Raw genomic sequence first — 17,704 nt, forward strand, 5'->3', positions numbered from 1 at the left:
CACCGCCTGCAGCTAGTACAGAATGCTGCCGCAGGACTGTTACCAACCCTGCCACTGCCACACAATACCAATCCTTCCAAATAAAGACCTACACCGCCTGCAGCTAGTACATAATGCTGCCACAAGACTGTTACCAACCCCACCATTAACACATAACACCAATCCTTCCAAATAAAGACCTGCACCGCCTGCAGCTAGTACATAATGCTGCCGCAAGACTGTTACCAACCCCGCCATTGCCACATAACACCAATCCTTCCAAATAAATACCTGCACCGCCTGCAGCTAGTACAGAATGCTGCCGCAAGACTGTTACCAACCTGCCATTGCCACATATCACCAATCCTTCCAAATAAATACCTACACAGCATGCAGCTAGTACAGAATGCTGCCGCAAGACTGTTACTAACCCCACCATTGCCACATAACACCAATCCTTCCAAATAAAGACCTGCACTGCCTGCAGCTAGCACAGAATGCTGCCACAAGACTGTTACCAACCCGCCATTGCCACATAACACCAATCCTTCCAAATAAAGACCTGCACTGCCTGCAGCTAGTACAGAGTGCCGCTGCAAGACTGTTACCAACCTGCCATTGCCACATAACACCAATCCTTCCAAATAAAGACCTACACCGCCTGCAGCTAGTACAGAATGTTGCCGCAAGACTGTTACCAAGCCAACCCCGCCATTGCCACATAACACCAATCCTTCCAAATAAAGACGTACACAGCCTGCAGCTAGTACAGAATGCTGCCGCAACACTGTTACCAACCCCATCATTGCCACATAACACCAATCCTTCCAAATAAGGACCTGCACCGCTTGCAGCTAGTACAGAATGCAGCCGCAACACTGTTACCAACCCCACCATTGCCACATATCACCAATCCTTCCACATAAAGACCTGCACTGTCTGTAGCTAGGACAGACTGCTGATGCAAGACTGCCACATAACACAGATCCTTCACTCACTACACTGGCTACCCATAAAATGGAGAAACCTTTTCTAAATTGGTATGCTAACATTCAGATCCCTACACGATCCGTGAAGAATTTGTTACAACTGCATCACACATCCCGCAACCTCAGATCAAAAGGATCCAATAACTTGACCACCCCCAGAGTTCAACTAAAAACTTTTGGAACCAGAGCTTTCTGTCATGCTGCCCCTACCCTCTGGAATGCATAGCCAAATGTAATCAAGACAGCTCCAACCCTGGACACGTTTAAATCAAAACAGAATTGGGCCTTAGCAGGGCGTCTCTTAGGCTCCAGGCCCCAAGAGATCTGCTCCTAGCTAACATCAGAATGCATAAACCCTCTCCTTCATTATACTACTAAGATATGATGTCAAAGTTGCAAAAGCTTAACTACTCATGACAGTTACCTAAATGTTCATGTCCATGCAATCTTGGTCCAACATATTGAAAATTCATATGTTTAAATGTATACGACTATATTAATACATTTTTATATATTTTTTCTTTGAAAAACCCAATAAAAATTACTTGAATTTAACTAAAAACTGAAAATCCACCTGTTTGGTCTCTGATCACATAACATTAATCCCCTATACACACCACTATGTGCTGATCTGAGACAAGCTTATGCGCTTTGGGTTCTATGGGAGAAAAGCGATTTACAAATGTTTCGTAGTTGTATAGCCGTAATTCCCATTATTGCCTATGGTGGCGCCTGGTGCACCCAAAATTTATCGAGCCCTTTATGCTGGTCTCGGCCTGTAGACCCCAATCCTTGCTTCCTGTAAGGAGCCTCACTCTCTATGGCCCAGTGCACACCAAAACCTCTAGCAGATCCTCAAAACACTAGAGGTTATTGGAGCAGATTTCAGAGCGATTCTAGGCAGGTTTAGAGAGGTTTTCTACACATGCCTAGCGGTTTTGGGAGCAGTTTTGTGTAGCAGATTACAAATATTGTTACAGTAAAGCTGTTACTGAACAGCTTCTGTAACAAAAACATCTGGAAATCAGCTCTGATCTGGCATTTTCCAGAGTGGTTTGCGTTTTTCCTATACTTTACATTGAGGTAGAAACGCTTCTGCAATCCACTACAGTGCAGCGGGAGGCACGTTTGCGGTTTGCTGAAAACCTCAAACCGCTGGTGTGCACCATCCCATTGAGATACATTAGCCAAGCGTTTTCACTGCCGGATGCGGTTGGCGGATCGCTCCTAAAACCACTTGGTGTGCACCGGGCCTATGTGGCATCAGAACACAGCTAAGGCAGCACACACTCTCTCCGTTACACACCAGTTTAATGCACACACTCACTCATTAGTCCTCTCTTTATATAAATACTATATTTCTCCATACACAGTGTCTCAGAACACACAGATGGTTGGCATGCAAGGCCAGCATCTCCTCGTCCACCCCTCTTCTCTGCACACTCCCCCTTCTGACCCTCCATGCTGCTCATGCTGGCACGTCCCACTTGCAGCTGGTGGGGGGGGGAGCAGTAGTCCATTTGCACCCCGTAGCCTCTTGGTTATGTAGAAGTGGGTTAAGGGCAGAGCCAATTAGCGAGAAGGTTATTTGGGGAACATTATATGAAGGAACGACCCTGGTTAGCCTTGGCTGACATTCACCGAGCAGTCCTCCAGGTTGTCAGGGTGGAGGTTGTGAGGAGGGCGGGCTTCTGTAACCCCTCCCCCCATCTAGTCCATGGGATTCTGTGTTCCAGATCCGTGGTTACTCCAGATAGATGTCTTCTGTAGGACACGTATACTCCACAAACTCTTTGTAAAATTGCTGGAAGGCTCTCCTAAAGGAAAGAGAGGAATCTGTTATGAAAGAGGTCCAATACTTACTGCAGTGACAAACCAAAACACGACTGGCCAGAAAATAACCCCCGCTGAGGCCGTAAAGTGACACTGAAGCGAAAACAACTCATGATATAATGAATTGGTTGTGTAGTACAGATAATTACTAGAGCATTAGTAGCAAATAAAATAATGTTATATTTGTATTGCACCCTAGGTGTCCTGTTGATCTCACTGTTCTTTTTAACATACTCTGCAAATTTGCTGTTTCTAGCGCTAACAGGGGCTTTGCTGTTAACCACTAAAGGCCGCTGAAACATTTCCCACACTTAGCACCAGAACTTTACAATAGATTTTCTCAAAAACTAGAAGGTCTTTTTGATTGTTTTTTTCCTCCTGTACCCGTGGTCCTCCTCCACATACCCTGCAAACCTGCTGTTTCTAGCATAGCATGTCATGCGGCTTTGTTATTAACCGTTAAATTCGGCGGCTGTTAGCCTGTCATTTCACTCTATGGAGCTCGATGCAAACAGCCGCTCCGTGAACATTTGCGGTAAATTTGTGTTCGCGAACTGAAAATGTGATGTTCACTACATTGCTACCAGGGAGGGAGGGAGATACCTAATACTGGGGGAACATCTGGCTACCTATCCTGAGCAGGGGGCTGCCTAATACTGATGGGCACATCTGGCTATCTATACTGGGGAGGGGATATGCCTAATACTGATGGGCACATCTGGCTATCTATACTGGGGAGGGGCTGCCTAATATTGGGGGCACATCTGGCGATCTATACTGGGGAGGGTGCTGCCTAATACTGGGGAGGGTGCTGCCTAATACTGGGGGCACATCTGGCTATCTATCCTGAGCAGGGGGCTGCCTAATATTGGGGGCCCATCTGGCTATCTATACTGGGGAGGGTGCTGCCTAATACTGGGGGCACATCTGGCTATCTATCCTGAGCAGGGGGTATGCCTAATACTGATGGGCACATCTGGCTATCTATACTGGGGAGGGGCTGCCTAATACTGGGGGCACATCTGGCTATCTATACTGGGGAGGGGCTGCCTAATACTGATGGGCACATCTGGCTATCTATACTGGGGAGGGGATATGCCTAATACTAATGCTGGGGGCACATCTGGCTATCTATACTGGGGAGGGGCTGCCTAATATTGGGGGCACATCTGGCTATCTGTACGGGGGAGGGGTGCCTTATACTGGGGAGGGTGCTGCCTAATACTGATGGGCACATCTGGCTACCCATCCTGAGCAGGGGGTATGCCTAATACTAATTCTGGGGGCACATCTGGCTATCTATACTGGGGAGGGGCTGACTAATATTGGGGGCACATCTGGCTATCTATACTGGGGAGGGTGCTGCCTAATACTGGGGGCACATCTGGCTACCTATCCTGAGCAGGGGGTATGCCTAATACTGATGGGCACATCTGGCTTTCTATACTGGGGAGGGGATATGCCTAAACCTAATGCTGGGGGCACATCTGGCTATCTATACTGGGGAGGGGCTGCCTAATATTGGGGGCACATCTGGCTATCTATACGGGGAGGGGTGCCTTATACTGGGGATGGTGCTGCCTAATACTGGGGGCACATCTGGCTACCTATCCTGAGCAGGGGGTATGCCTAATACTGATGGGCACATCTGGCTATCTATACTGGGGAGGGGATATGCCTAATACTAATGCTGGGGGCACATCTGGCTATCTATACTGGGGAGGGGGCTGCCTAATACTGGGGGCACATCTGGCTTTCTATACTGGGGAGGGGGCTGCCTAATACTGGGGGCACATCTGGCTATCTATACTGGGGAGGGGGCTGCCTAATACTGGGGACACATCTGGCTATCTATACTTGGGAGGGGGCTGCCTAATACTGGGGGCACATCTGGCTATCTATACTGGAGAGGGGGCTGCCTAAAACTGGGGGCACATCTGGCTATCTATACTGGAGAGGGGGCTGCCTAATACTGGGGGCACATCTGGCTATCTATACTGGAGAGGGCGCTGCCTAATACTGGGGGCACATCTGGCTATCTATACTGAAGAGGGGGCTGACTAATACTGGGGGCACATCTGGCTATCTATACTGGAGAGGGGGCTGCCTAATACTGGGGGCACATCTGGCTATCTATACTGGAGAGGGGGCTGCCTAATACTGGGGGCACATCTGGCTATCTATACTGGAGAGGGGGCTGCCTAATACAGGGGGCACATCTGGCTATCTATACTGGGGAGGGGGCTTGTGGTGATATATTGGGGTGCTGATGATGTGAAGGATAATACAGGAACATATTACTTTCATTTTTCTGACTGTGATGTCGGCTACAGCCATCCTGGCTTTGAGGGAAACTGTGTTTGCTGTATGACAATGAAGGTCTTTGAGCTTTTGTAGTCAGTTCCTCTGGAAGTTGGATGCTGCTAATTGAATCTCCTGTAGTACATTTGCATTTGAGGGAGGACAATAGCAGACAATCTCGGAGGTGATTGTCTGTGTATGTTTACAGGAAATTACAGGCAAACTGCTACCTGTAACCAAAATGCAATCTTTTGATGTATGGCCTGCACCTGTCAAACTGTAGAGGTCTGCCGGTGGGAATTGGATTTTGACCGAACACCGGATTGCTTTGAAGTCTGCTAGGTGTGACAGGAAAAGCCTTGAAATTTGCATATGACAAGCGTTCTGTGATGTCACAATCTAGGAGATTGCATTAGTTCCCTGGGGCATTTAATGTCCAGCCCCCAGGAACACTTCGGACTATTTAAGTTGGTCCAGGACAGTCACAGGGATCTTCTCCTGGAGGTAGCGCATAGCTAGGGATGATCTCGACTCCTGGTCGAAAAACGGCGTTCTCCCGTCAAACAACGTTCTAACCTATGCTGGTAACGTTCTTTTTTGCCCCGTTTATTTTACGCAACTGTCCTTGTGTGTAACTTTGGTTTTTAACTCTGTAATGTTTATTTTGGTTTTAGTAATCTTTTGTATATATTATTTTTTGCATTGTTCCACTTTTTTCCTGGAATATTAAATTGTTATTTAATAAGCTAGACTTCTGCTGTACTAAACTAACACTCATAGCCTAGAAGAGACTGAAGTGCAACTGTGTAAAATTCCATGCGTAAGTGTATGTTCCAGCAACCCTACCGTATAAGATTGTGATTGCATTGTGTGTGGGGCGTTTGTCATACATTGGCCTAAAGCGCGCAGCTGACCCAACGTACGAAAACGCCAGTGTGAGTAGCTCGACAGCAGAGTGGCTAACCGTATCGTTCGGAACGACTGTTAGTGGTTTTGCTTCACTACAGTGTAAGATTGCAATTGTGCGTGTGCGTGCGTGGCGTTCCCGTATTCGGCCTAAGCGCAAAGCTGACCCGAATACGAAAACGCGGATTGCATGAGCACTCGACCGCAGAGTGGACGTTTCTAGCAACAGCTAGTGGTGGCAGTAAGGAGCGTTTGAGGGGTCCCAGCCTTGTCTGTAGCTTGAATAAGGCTGTTCCCCGCTTGATCTGGTCAAACCCGTAGTCGGGAACCGTATACGGAGGCGTGCCGCAGGCCGGTTCCTGACATAATTCGCTGGCAGTGGTGGGATCGTTTAGTACATTAGTACGCAGTTTAGCTCTCTATTCTGTGTACTAAAGGCTGGAAGCTGTTAGAAGCGACTAGCCTACAGAAGTCTTCTCAGTGCAGAATCTATATACTTTTTTTCCCCCCAAAGATACACACTTGGTATTTTGCTTCCCCTCCCCCTTTTTCTTTTTATTTTTGCAACATGATGGCTCAGAAAGCATCCAGCTATGCAAGGCAAAGCAAAGAGATACTACTCAACCTGTGTGAGCACAAAGGCATCGAGACGGCGAGTGGCCAGACTAAGGAGCAATTAGTTCGTGCCCTCGAGGAGTATGATGAGGCAGAGCAAGCCCGTGCTCCAACGCCAGCGGATGCAGCTCACGCCGCAGAATGCGAGTGGAGACGATGTCCTGGATGATCCACTGAGCAGGGAGATGCCATCTCTGGAAGCTGATTTACAGCTACTGAACTCGGCTGATCCTGAACTGCACCTAAAGCTGATCCTACTGCACCGACAGGCAGAGGAGGAAAGAGCTGAGCGGCGACACCAGGCCGAGAGGGAAAGACTCCAGGCCGAGAGGGAACAAGTTGCACAGCGACACCAGCTGGAGCTGGCTAAACTTCAGCAGCAGAACCGGTCTGCTGGACCCGCAGAACGCGAAGGTGAGCGAGTCCACAGAATCCCCCTGGATAAGTTCCCCGCTATGGACAAGGACTCTGACATAGACACTTTCCTACAGGGGTTTGAAAGGACTTGTCGGCAGTATGGGGTGCCCCATGTCACACCAGGGCTGAGAGGCAAGGCCCTGGAGGCGTTTGTGAGTCTCCCCCAGGAGGAAGAAACAGACTTTGAAGCAAAAAAAAAAAACATCATTGCGCGATACCACCTCATGCCAGAGGTGTATCGCAAACGTTTCAGGACAGTGCAGCGAGGTCCTAATGACAGTTACCTGGATCATGCGTGCAACCTGCGCACTGCCTTCCAGCAGTGGGTAAAAGGACTGGCGGTTGAAACCTTTGATGCCCTGCAGGAACTGATAATAAAAGACCAGTTCCTCCACACTTGTCCTGTTGAGGTCCGGCAGTTTGTACGGGACCGAGAGCCGAAGACCGTGGATGAGGCCACGAAAGTCACCGATTCCTACACGTCCAATCGTGCATCGGATTTTCAGAGGACTACGGCGCCCAGCTGGAAGGGAGAAAAGACCGCGAGACCTTCTCCTCTGAGCACCCAGTGAAGCCAAGCACCGCAGCCTCCTGGAGGTAGAACAGCCACCGTTGACACTCAGAAATGTTTTGCCTGTAACAAACACATCAGTGCTACGTGCTCAGAAAAGAAGAAGGAAGCCCCAAACTCTGGCGGGGCCCGAAATGCGTTGTGTGCCACCAGGAATGCAGGTAGCTATGCAGAGAATCTGCAACCTGTCACGGTTGGGGATACAGTTACCACCGGTCTGAGAGACACTGGAGCAGAGGTGACTCTAGTGCACCCCCAGCTTGTGAACCCCGAGGAGTACATTCCTGGCAAGACTATGGCTGTAAAAGGAGTTGGGGGTGTCACCCCCGCCATACCCACCGCCTTGGTCCACCTGAATTGGGGGGCCGGCAGCGGAATGAAAGAAGTGGGGGTAACGGATGCCATCCCCACGAACGTTTTGTTGGGTACTGACCTGGGATGGTTAGTGGCCCGGTATGAGCCTACTCCAAACCCCGTGGAGCCTGCATCCCCAGCAGAAGTTTAGGACTCTTGCAAGGTACTGTTTGATAATGCTGTGCAAGTGGGGAGTGCTGGCGAGGCCCCAGGGGCTACGGACTGTGTACTAGGAGCCAGCCCTAGTGATTCTCCAGTGCCCAGGCCTGGAGGGGGACACGCTGTTACCATGAATGCAGATAATGTTGATGTAATATGTGATGTGTTGCATGATGACATGTGTACAGTGAACGCTCCGTCAGCTGCAGTGGTGACCCGCAGTGCTCACTGGGCTGCAGCAGATGAATTGTCCACTGAAGGGGCTGATGTCACTGGGTCGGGCTCTTCCACTTCAGAGCCTGGCTCTGAGGACCCAGAGGCCTCCCAGTTTGACACCTCCCTGGTGCCTGTGGCCGACAGCGCTGAGTTCTCCGAGGCTGTACGACTTGATAGAAGCCTGGAAGAGCTCAGGGGTCTGGCGGACAGGGCACCGGTTGAGGGCGACAGAGTGAGGGTGTACTGGGAGCAAGGCAGACTGTACAGAGAGGTTATTCCCTCTGAGCCGTCTGAAGTGGAGGAGGCAGACCGGTAGTTGATTCTTCCCCACAGGTACAGGGAGCAGCTATTAAGAATAGCACATGGGGTGCCCCTGGCTGGTCACTTGGGCATCCGCAAGACCAGATCCCGTCTTGCCCACAATTTTTATTCGCCCCACATGGGGACAGATATTGCTGATTTTTGCCGGTCTTGTGTCGCATGTCAGCGGGTCGGCAAAGCAGGTAACACAGACAAAGCCCCACTGAGGCCCTTACCCATAATAGAGGAGCCCTTCCAAAGGGTTGCTGTTGACATAATTGGGCCTCTAGCAATACCCAGCAGCACAGGGAAAACGTTTCATCTTACGGTGGTAGATTATGCCACTCGCTACCCTGAAGCTGTAGCCCTGAGCTCCATATGGGCAGACAAGGTTGCGAACGCATTGGTGCACATTTTCTCACGGGTCGGTTTTCCCCGCGAAATGCTCACCGATCACGGCCCGCAATTCATGTCGCGCCTAATGGAATGCCTCTGTAAGCAAATGCAGGTAGAACACATCATGGCCAGCCCTTACCACCCCCAGACAAATGGGTTATGTGAGTGGTTTAATGGTACTCTGAAACAGATGCTAAGGGTGTTTGTTGCATCGCAAGGGAGAGACTGGGAGCGATACCTGCCCCACTTACTGTTTGCTTATCGTGAGGTGCCCCAGGCATCCACCGGGTTCTCGCCCTTTGAGCTCTTATATGGGAGGAGGGTACGCGGACCCCTCGATCACATTCGAGAGGTCTGGGAAGGGCAGGATATGGGTCCCGGGGTCTCCATAGTGGTATACGTTCTAAAGTTCTGGGAAAAGATGGACACCCTGGTGGGGTTGGTGCGAGAGAATCCTACTCAAGCCCAGGCCACCCAGAAGCAGTAGTATGACCACGGGGCTAGGGAGAGAGTTTATGAGGTAGGTCGCAAGGTATGGGTCCTAAACCCGATGTGACAGAATAAGCTGCAGGCCGCTTGAGATGGGCCCTATACCATACATAGGAAGATTAGTTATGTGACCTATGTGGTAGCGCTGGATGACCGAGGTAAGCAGCTGAAAACGTACCATGTCAATATGTTAACCACTTGCCGACCAATGGATTTTTCACTGATCGGTGCTGCGGGGGCTCTACAGCCCGCAGCACCGATCAGGAGTGCAGCAGGGCGATCAGACTACCCCCCTTTTTTCCCCACTAGGGGGATGTCCTGCTGGGGGGGTCTGATCGCCGCCGGCCATCTGCGTTTTGCGGGGGGGGGCTTCTCAAAGCCCCCCTCCGCAGCCATTTCCGCCCTCTTCCTCCTTACCTCCCTCCCTCCCTCTCTCCGTAATGCGCAGGACGGAGTTCCGTCCTGTGCATTGAAGGATAGGCTTCAGCCTATCTTATGCCGGCGATCCCCGGCCAATCAGAGGCCGGGGATCGCCGATCTGCCTTACGGCGCTGCTGCGCAGCAGCGCCGTATGATGTAAACAGCGGGGATTTCTTCCCCGCCTGTTTACATTTTGCCGGAGAGCTGCGATCGGCGGCTCTCCGGCTGTTCACGGAGACACCCTCCGTGAACTGACATGGAAAGGCCGCTCGATCGAGCGACCGTTTCCATAGTAACCCGCAGACGACCAGTTTACGCCAATCGGCGTTAGCTGGTCGTCAAGAGGTTAAAGGAACATCATGATAGAACCGCCTGCGCTCTCCCTGTCTGCAGTTTGCTACCAGACGGTGAAGCAGAGGCCCTGGTTGACATCCTGGCCTCCACCCAGGAAACCGACTCTGTTACCGAGGTGCAGATCAATCTGGAGTTGACAGCAGAGCAGCAGGCTGGGCTATCCGATGTGCTGACCCTTTACCGCCCGCCCTGGTCTGACCAGCCTGGCTGTACACCATGTTGACACCGGAAATAACAAGCCGGTTAGACAGTCAGCATATAGATTGAGGAAATGCTGTCACTAGGGGTGATCCGACGGTCCCACAGCGCATGGGCATCACCTGTGGTGCTAGTACCCAAACGGGACCAGACCACTCGGTTCTGTGTAGATTATCGAAAACTAAATTTGATAACTGCATCAGATGCTTACCCAATGCCGAGGGTCGACGAATTGTTAGATAAGCTAGCTGGCGCGCAATATCTAACAATCGTGGATTTGAGTCGGGGATACTGGCAGGTCCGTCTAACAGCTGAGGCATGGGAGAGGTCTGCCTTTATCACCCCCTCAGGTCTGTTTGAGTTTAATGTGATGCCTTTTGGAATGAAAAACGCCCCAGCCACCTTCCAAAGGGTTGTAAATGGTCTCCTGGAAGGTTTGGAACACTGTGCTGTCGCCTACCTAGATGACATCGCCGTGTTTAGCGTCAACTGGAAAGATCACTTAGCGCAGCTGTCACAGGCTCTGGGACGCATCACTGCAGCAGGACTAACAGTCAAGCCTAGCAAGTGTCAGATAGGTATGAAACAGGTACAGTACCTGGGACATGTGATGGGGGGGGGGGGGGAGAGCTTCGTCCAGATACTGGGAAGGTAGATGCCATTGTGTCCTGGTTCACCCCCCAAACGAAGAAACAGATTAAGTCCTTCTTAGGAACTGCTGGGTACTATAGAAAGTTTTTCCCCAATTACAGTGCCCTCACCAAGCCATTGACAGATCTCACAAAAAAGAAGCTGCCCAAGCAGATTCTCTGGATGCCAGAATGTGAACAGTCATTCACAGCTCTGAAGAGGGCCCTAGCCAGCCCTCCCGTGTTGCAAGCACCAGACTTCAGCCGACGGGTTGTAGTCCAGACGGACGCCTCAGCCTTTGGCCTAGGTGCTGTGTTAAGCCAGGTAAACCAAACTGGGAAAGAATATCCGATTCTGTATTTAAGTCGGAAGCTGCTACCCCGGGAGGTAGCTTACGCCACCATAGAGAAGGAGTGCTTGGCAATTGTATGGGCCATACAAAAGCTGCAGCACTATCTCTACGGTCGCGTATTCATGGTCGTCACTGACCACAACCCTCTTAGTTGGTTACATCGAGTTTCTGGTGACAATGGCAAATTGCTGAGATGGAGCTTAGTTCTCCAACAATATAGCTTCACTTCAAGGAAATGAACAGCGCTACTTAAAAACAGACAAGTGCCTACCTGCAAAAGTGTGCAAGCCCCACTTGTGGGATAAAATACACACCGAGCATACACATGACCTGTCTACCACTGGAGGATGTTGGTTTCCTGTAACAGCTTGCATGCAACCTATTAAGTACTCGTCCCTCCCACTGCGATGAAGTCAATCCTCCATGGGAGGGGCCTAACACTAACTAAATCCTAACCTATGTATATGCATAGCCTGGGTGCGCTACCAAATAAAATTGAAAACTGCGCAAAAGGTGGATCAGCGCAACACCAGGCCGCCTCCTAATGGCCTACAATCAGAGGTGCGCTGAGCCCCCCAGGAACTACAAACTACTTAGGATTTAGTTAGTGTTAGGCCCCTCCCATGGAGGATTGAATTCTTCGCAGTGGGAGGGACGAGTACTTAATAGGTTGCATGCAAGCTGTTACAGGAAACCAACATCCTCCAGTGGTAGACAGGTCATGTGTATGCTCAGTGTGCATTTTATCCCACAAGTGGGGCTTGCACACTTTTGCAGGTAGGCACTTGTCTGTTTTTAAGTAGCGCTGTTCATTTCCTTGCTATGTACTAATTTAATTCGTTTTTGGTCAGCTGCTCCCACTTAACAGCCATGCTTTTGGTGTATATGCAGAGCTTTTGTTTGGGTTCAAGGTGCGTTTGTAGTTCCTTGGGGGGGCTCAGCTCACCTCTGATTGTAGGCTATTCGGAGGTGGCCTGGTGTTGCACTGATCCACCTTTTGCGCAATTTTCAATATAGCTTCACTATTCAACATAGGAAAGGGAGCAATCATGGGAATGCTGATGGGCTGTCCAGTCAAGCAGAACCAACAGTGTAGGTGCAGGCAGGATGAACTGGGAAGATCATCTGCCTTGCACCAAGTTAACGGCGGACGTGTGGTGATATATTGGGGTGCTGATGATGTGAAGGATAATACAGGAACATATTACTTTCATTTTTCTGACTGTGATGTCGGCTACAGCCATTCTGGCTTTGGGGGAAACTGTGTTTGCTGTATGACAATGAAGGTCTTTGAGCTTTTGTAGTCAGTTCCTCTGGAAGTTGGATGCTGCTAATTTAATCTCCTGTAGTACATTTGCATTTGAGGGAGGACAATAGCACACAATCTAGCAGACAATCTCGGAGGTGATTGTCTGTGTCTGTTTACAGGAAATTACAGGCAAACTGCTACCTGTAACCAAAATGCAATCTTTTGATGTATGGTCATAGACCTCTCAAACTGTAGACATCTGCCTGTGGGAATTGGATTTTGACCGAACACCGGATTGCTTTGAAGCCTGCTAGGTGTGACAGGAAAAACCTTGAAATTTGCATATGACAAGCGTTCTGTGATGTCACAATCTAGGAGATTGCATCAGTTCCTGGGGGCTGGACATTAAATGCCCCAGGGGACACTTCGGACTATTTAAGTTGGTCCAGGACAGTCACAGGGATCTTCTCCTGGAGGTAGCGCATAGCCAGGGATGATCTCGACGTTCTAACCTACGCTGGTAACGTTCTTTTTCCCCCGTTTATTTTACGCAACTGTCCTTGTGTGTAACTTTGGTTTTTAACTCTGTAATGTTTATTTTGTTTTTTTAATCTTTTGTATATATTATTTTCTGCATTGTTCCACTTTAATTGGTAATGGAATATTACATTGTTATTTAATAAGCTTGACTTCTGCTGTACTAAACTAACACTCATAGCCTAGAAGAGACTGAAGTGCAACTGTGTATAAGTCCATGCCTATGTGTATGTTTGAGCAACCCTACCGTATAAGATTGTGATTGCATTGTGTGTGGGGCATTTGTCATACAGCCCCTAAAGCGCGCAGCTGACCCAACGTACGAAAACGCCCGTGTGAGTAGCTCGACAGCAGAGTGGCTAACAGTATCGTTCAGAACGACTGTTAGTGGTTTTGCTTCACTACAGTGTAAGATTGCAATTGTGCGTGTGCGTGCGTGGCGTTCCCGTATTCGGCCTAAGCGCAAAGCTGACCCGAATACGAAAACGCGGATTGCATGAGCACTCGACCACAGAGTGGACATTTCTAGCAACAGCTAGTGGTGGCAGTAAAGAACATTTGAGGGGTCTCAGCCTTGTCTGTAGCTTGAATAAGGCTGTTCCCCGCTTGATCTGGTCAAACCCGCAGTCGGGAACCGTATACGGAGGCGTGCCGCGGGCTGGTTCCTGACAGGGCTGCCTAATACTGAGGGCACATCTGGCTATCTATACTGGGGAGGGGGCTGCCTAATACTGGGGGCACATCTGGCTATCTATACTGGGGAGGGAGGAGGGGCTACCTAATACTGGGGGCACATCTGGCTATCTATACTGGGGAGGAGACTGCCTAATACTGGGGGCACATCTGGCTATCTATACTGGGGAGGGCCTGCCTAATACTGGGGACACATCTGGCTATCTATACTGAGGAGGGGGGCTGCCTAATACTGGGGACACATCTGGCTATCTATACTGGGGAGGGGGCTGCCTAATACTGGGGGCACATCTGGCTATCTATACTGGGGAGGGGCTGCCTAATACTGGGGACACATCTGGCTACCTATACTGGGTAGGGAGCTACCTAATACTGGGGAGTCGGGACACATCTGGCTATCTATACTGGAAGGGGGGGCTACCTAATACTGGGGGCTCATCTGCAACCTACACTGAGGTATCAGGCTGCCTATACTAGTAATTTGGGGGGGGGGGGGGTTATTGGATCTTCGCCTCTTGTGCTGGAAAACCTTGTCCTGGCCCAGATTCACCATATCCCCATTGGATATCTGAGTGCGTAACACCACTGCATGTCAAACGCTTGCACACTGCCATTCAGTAGCATTTCTATTGCACCCAATGTTGCTCGTCAGACAGGATGCTGAGCTGGCTGACTAACACACTATTCAGTTGTCCATCTGGCATTAGAGAGGTAGTTGTGCTTTTCTAATATCTCTGCCTGGCCTGGGCAAGGCTTACCCGACAGACTCCGCCAGGGGTTTGGTAGATTCCTCCGAGACAAACACGTGACATGCAAACCGATGGTCTGAAGGATGCTTAGTGATGAACCCGAAATATCTGCAGAAGGAAAGAGCAAGAAACACTAAAACACCACTGTAACAGGCAGAGAAATTACAGGCAGAGCAATAACAGGCAGAGCAATGACAGGCAGACCAGTAACAGGCAGACCAGTAACAGGCAGAGCAATGACAGGCAGACCAGTAACAGGCAGACCAGTAACAGGCAGACCAGTAACAGGCAGAGCAATGACAGGCAGACCAGTAACAGGCAGACCAGTAACAGGCAGAGCAATGACAGGCAGACCAGTAACAGGCAGACCAGTAACAGGCAGAGCAATGACAGGCAGACCAGTAACAGGCAGACCAGTAACAGGCAGAGCAATGACAGGCAGACCAGTAACAGGCAAAGCAGTAACAGCCAGACCAGTAACAGGCAGAGCAATGAAAGGCCGACCAGTAACAGCCAGACCAGTAACAGGCAGAGCAATGAAAGGCAGACCAATGACAAGCAGTGCAATAAAAGGCAGACCAGTAACAGGCAGACCAGTAACAGGCAGACCAGTAACAGGAAGACCAGTAACAGGAAGACCAGTAACAGGCAGACCAATAACAGGCAGACCAATAACAGGCAGAGCAATAACAGGCAAAGCAATAACAGGCAGAGCAATAACAGGCAGACCAGTAACAGGCAGAGCAATGACAGGCAGACCAGTAACAGGCAGATAAATAACAGGCCGACCAGTAACAGGCAGACCAGTAAGAGGCAGACCAATAACAGGCCGACCAATAACAGGCTGACTAGTAACAGGCTGACCAGTAACAGGCAGACCAGTAACAGGCAGACCAGTAACAGGCAGACCAATAACAGGCTGACCAGTAACAGGCAGACCAGTAACAAGCAGAATAATAACAAGCAGACCAATAACAGGCAGACCAATTACAGGCAGACCAGTAACAGGCCGACCAGTAACAGGCAGACCTAACAGGCAGACCAGTAACAGGCAGACCAATGATAGGCAGTGCAATAAAAGACAAGACAGTAACAGGCCGACCAGTAACAGGCAGAGCAGTAACAGGCAGAGCAGTAACAGGCAGAGCAATGACAGGCAGACCAGTAACAGGTAGACCAGTAACAGGCAGATAAATAACAGGCTGACCAGTAACAGGCCGACCAGTAACAGGCCGACCAGTTATAGCCAGACCAGTAACAGGCCGACCAGTAATAGCCAGACCAGTAACAGGCCGACCAGTAATAGCCAGACCAGTAACAGGCCGACCAGTACTAGCCAGACCAGTAACAGGCAGACCAATAACAGGCAGACTAATAACAGGCAGACCAGTAACAGGCAGACCAGTAACAGGCAGACCAGTAACAGGCAGACCAGTAACAGGTAGACCAATAACAGGCAGACCAGTAACAGGCAGACCAATAACAGGCAGACCAGTAACAGGCAGAGCAATAACAGGCAAAGCAATAACAGGCAGAGCAATAACAGGCAGACCAGTAACAGGCAGAGCAATGACAGGCAGACCCAGGGCCGGTTTAAGCAACAATGGGGCCCCAGGGCAAAATAAACCTGTGGGGCCCCCACAACATATATCCCGGAACAAAAATCGGCATTAGGGGACCTTTTTTGCAGCTGGTATAGTCAGGGTGTGAAGTCCCAATCGGTCGGAGCTCCACATTCTGGCTATCCCAGCCTGCATGGGGGACAAGGGGTTAAAAAGTTTCAGGAGGGGGGACCCCACATATTTTTTTTTTTTACATTCCCACACTCTAAACATTAAAAAAAATGGGAAAATAGGAAAAAATGCCAGGGATCTTCATACAGCCATATTGCGGCTGTATAGCGATCCCTGGCCAAAGCGCTGCGGCTGCGTATGGACCCCCAGGAAACCCTGTCAGGAAATGTATTGCGCTTTCGTTTGATGCATGTAAAATTACACTACCGTTCGGTTTGCTACTAAAAGTGACATTTACCGCATTTAAAAGTATACTTTTTTCCTTCATAACTTTAAAATCGATTTTCTCAAAAACTATAAGGTCTTTTTGAAAAATATTTTTTTCCTCTTATTCCTAATGAGCTCCTTAACATATCCTGCAAATTTAGGGTTTCTAGCATTTAAGGTGGATTTGCTATTAACCATTAAAGTTGGCAGGTTTTTAAATGTGTATTTTTTTTCCTTTGAAACTTTAAAATCGATTTTCTCAAAAACTATAAGGCCGATTTGAATTTTTTTTCCTCTTGTAGCCACTGGAGGCCCCTACAAGCTCTGGGGCCCTGGGGCAGCTGCCTCCTTTGCCTCTATGGTAGCGCCGGCCCTGGGCCGACCAGTAACAGGCCGACCAGTAACAGGCCAACCAGTAAGAGGCAGACCAGTAAGAGGCAGACCAGTAAGAGGCTGACCAATAACAGGCTGACCAGTAACAGGCTGACCAGTAACAGGCTGACCAGTAACAGGCAGACCAGTAACAGGCAGACCAGTAACAGGCAGACCAATAACAGGCTGACCAGTAACAGGCAGACCAGTAACAAGCAGAATAATAACAAGCAGACCAATTACAGGCAGACCAATTACATTAACAGGCAGATAAGTAACAGGCAGACCAGTAACAGGCAGATAAATAACAGGCAGACCAATAACAGGCCAACCAGTAACAGGCCGACCAGTAACAGGCTGACCAGTAACAGGCAGACCAGTAACAGGCTGACCAGTAACAGGCTGACCAGTAACAAGCAGAATAATAACAAGCAGACCAATAATAGGCATACCAATTACAGGCAGACCAATTACAGTAACAGGCAGATAAGTAACAGGCAGACCAGTAACAGGCAGACCAATAACAGGCCGACCAGTAACAGGCCGACCAGTAACAGGCCGACCAGTAACAGGCAGACCTAACAGGCAGACCAGTATCAGGCAGACTAATAAAAGGCAGACCAGT

General features: G+C 49.7%; 1 protein-coding gene across 3 annotated transcripts in view; it reads right to left on the reverse strand.

Annotated features, from left to right (window-relative positions):
• Positions 1 to 2,260: 2,260 nt before the first annotated feature.
• The window catches only part of MAPK8IP1 (mitogen-activated protein kinase 8 interacting protein 1), a 269,383-nt gene continuing 253,939 nt past the window's right edge, over positions 2,261 to 17,704 (reverse strand). For all 3 annotated transcript variants that reach the window (XM_068261710.1, XM_068261708.1, XM_068261709.1), the window contains 2 exons: positions 14,717 to 14,815; positions 2,261 to 2,785 (listed from right to left, as the gene is read on the reverse strand). In XM_068261710.1, coding sequence (XP_068117811.1) covers positions 2,713 to 2,785; positions 14,717 to 14,815 — 172 coding nt within the window. In that variant the 3' untranslated portion in view covers positions 2,261 to 2,712. The remainder of the gene's footprint in view (positions 2,786 to 14,716; positions 14,816 to 17,704) is intronic.

The sequence above is a fragment of the Hyperolius riggenbachi genome, chromosome 11 (assembly GCF_040937935.1).
Source record: "Hyperolius riggenbachi isolate aHypRig1 chromosome 11, aHypRig1.pri, whole genome shotgun sequence".
In the NCBI taxonomy this organism is placed as follows: Eukaryota; Metazoa; Chordata; class Amphibia; order Anura; family Hyperoliidae; genus Hyperolius; species Hyperolius riggenbachi.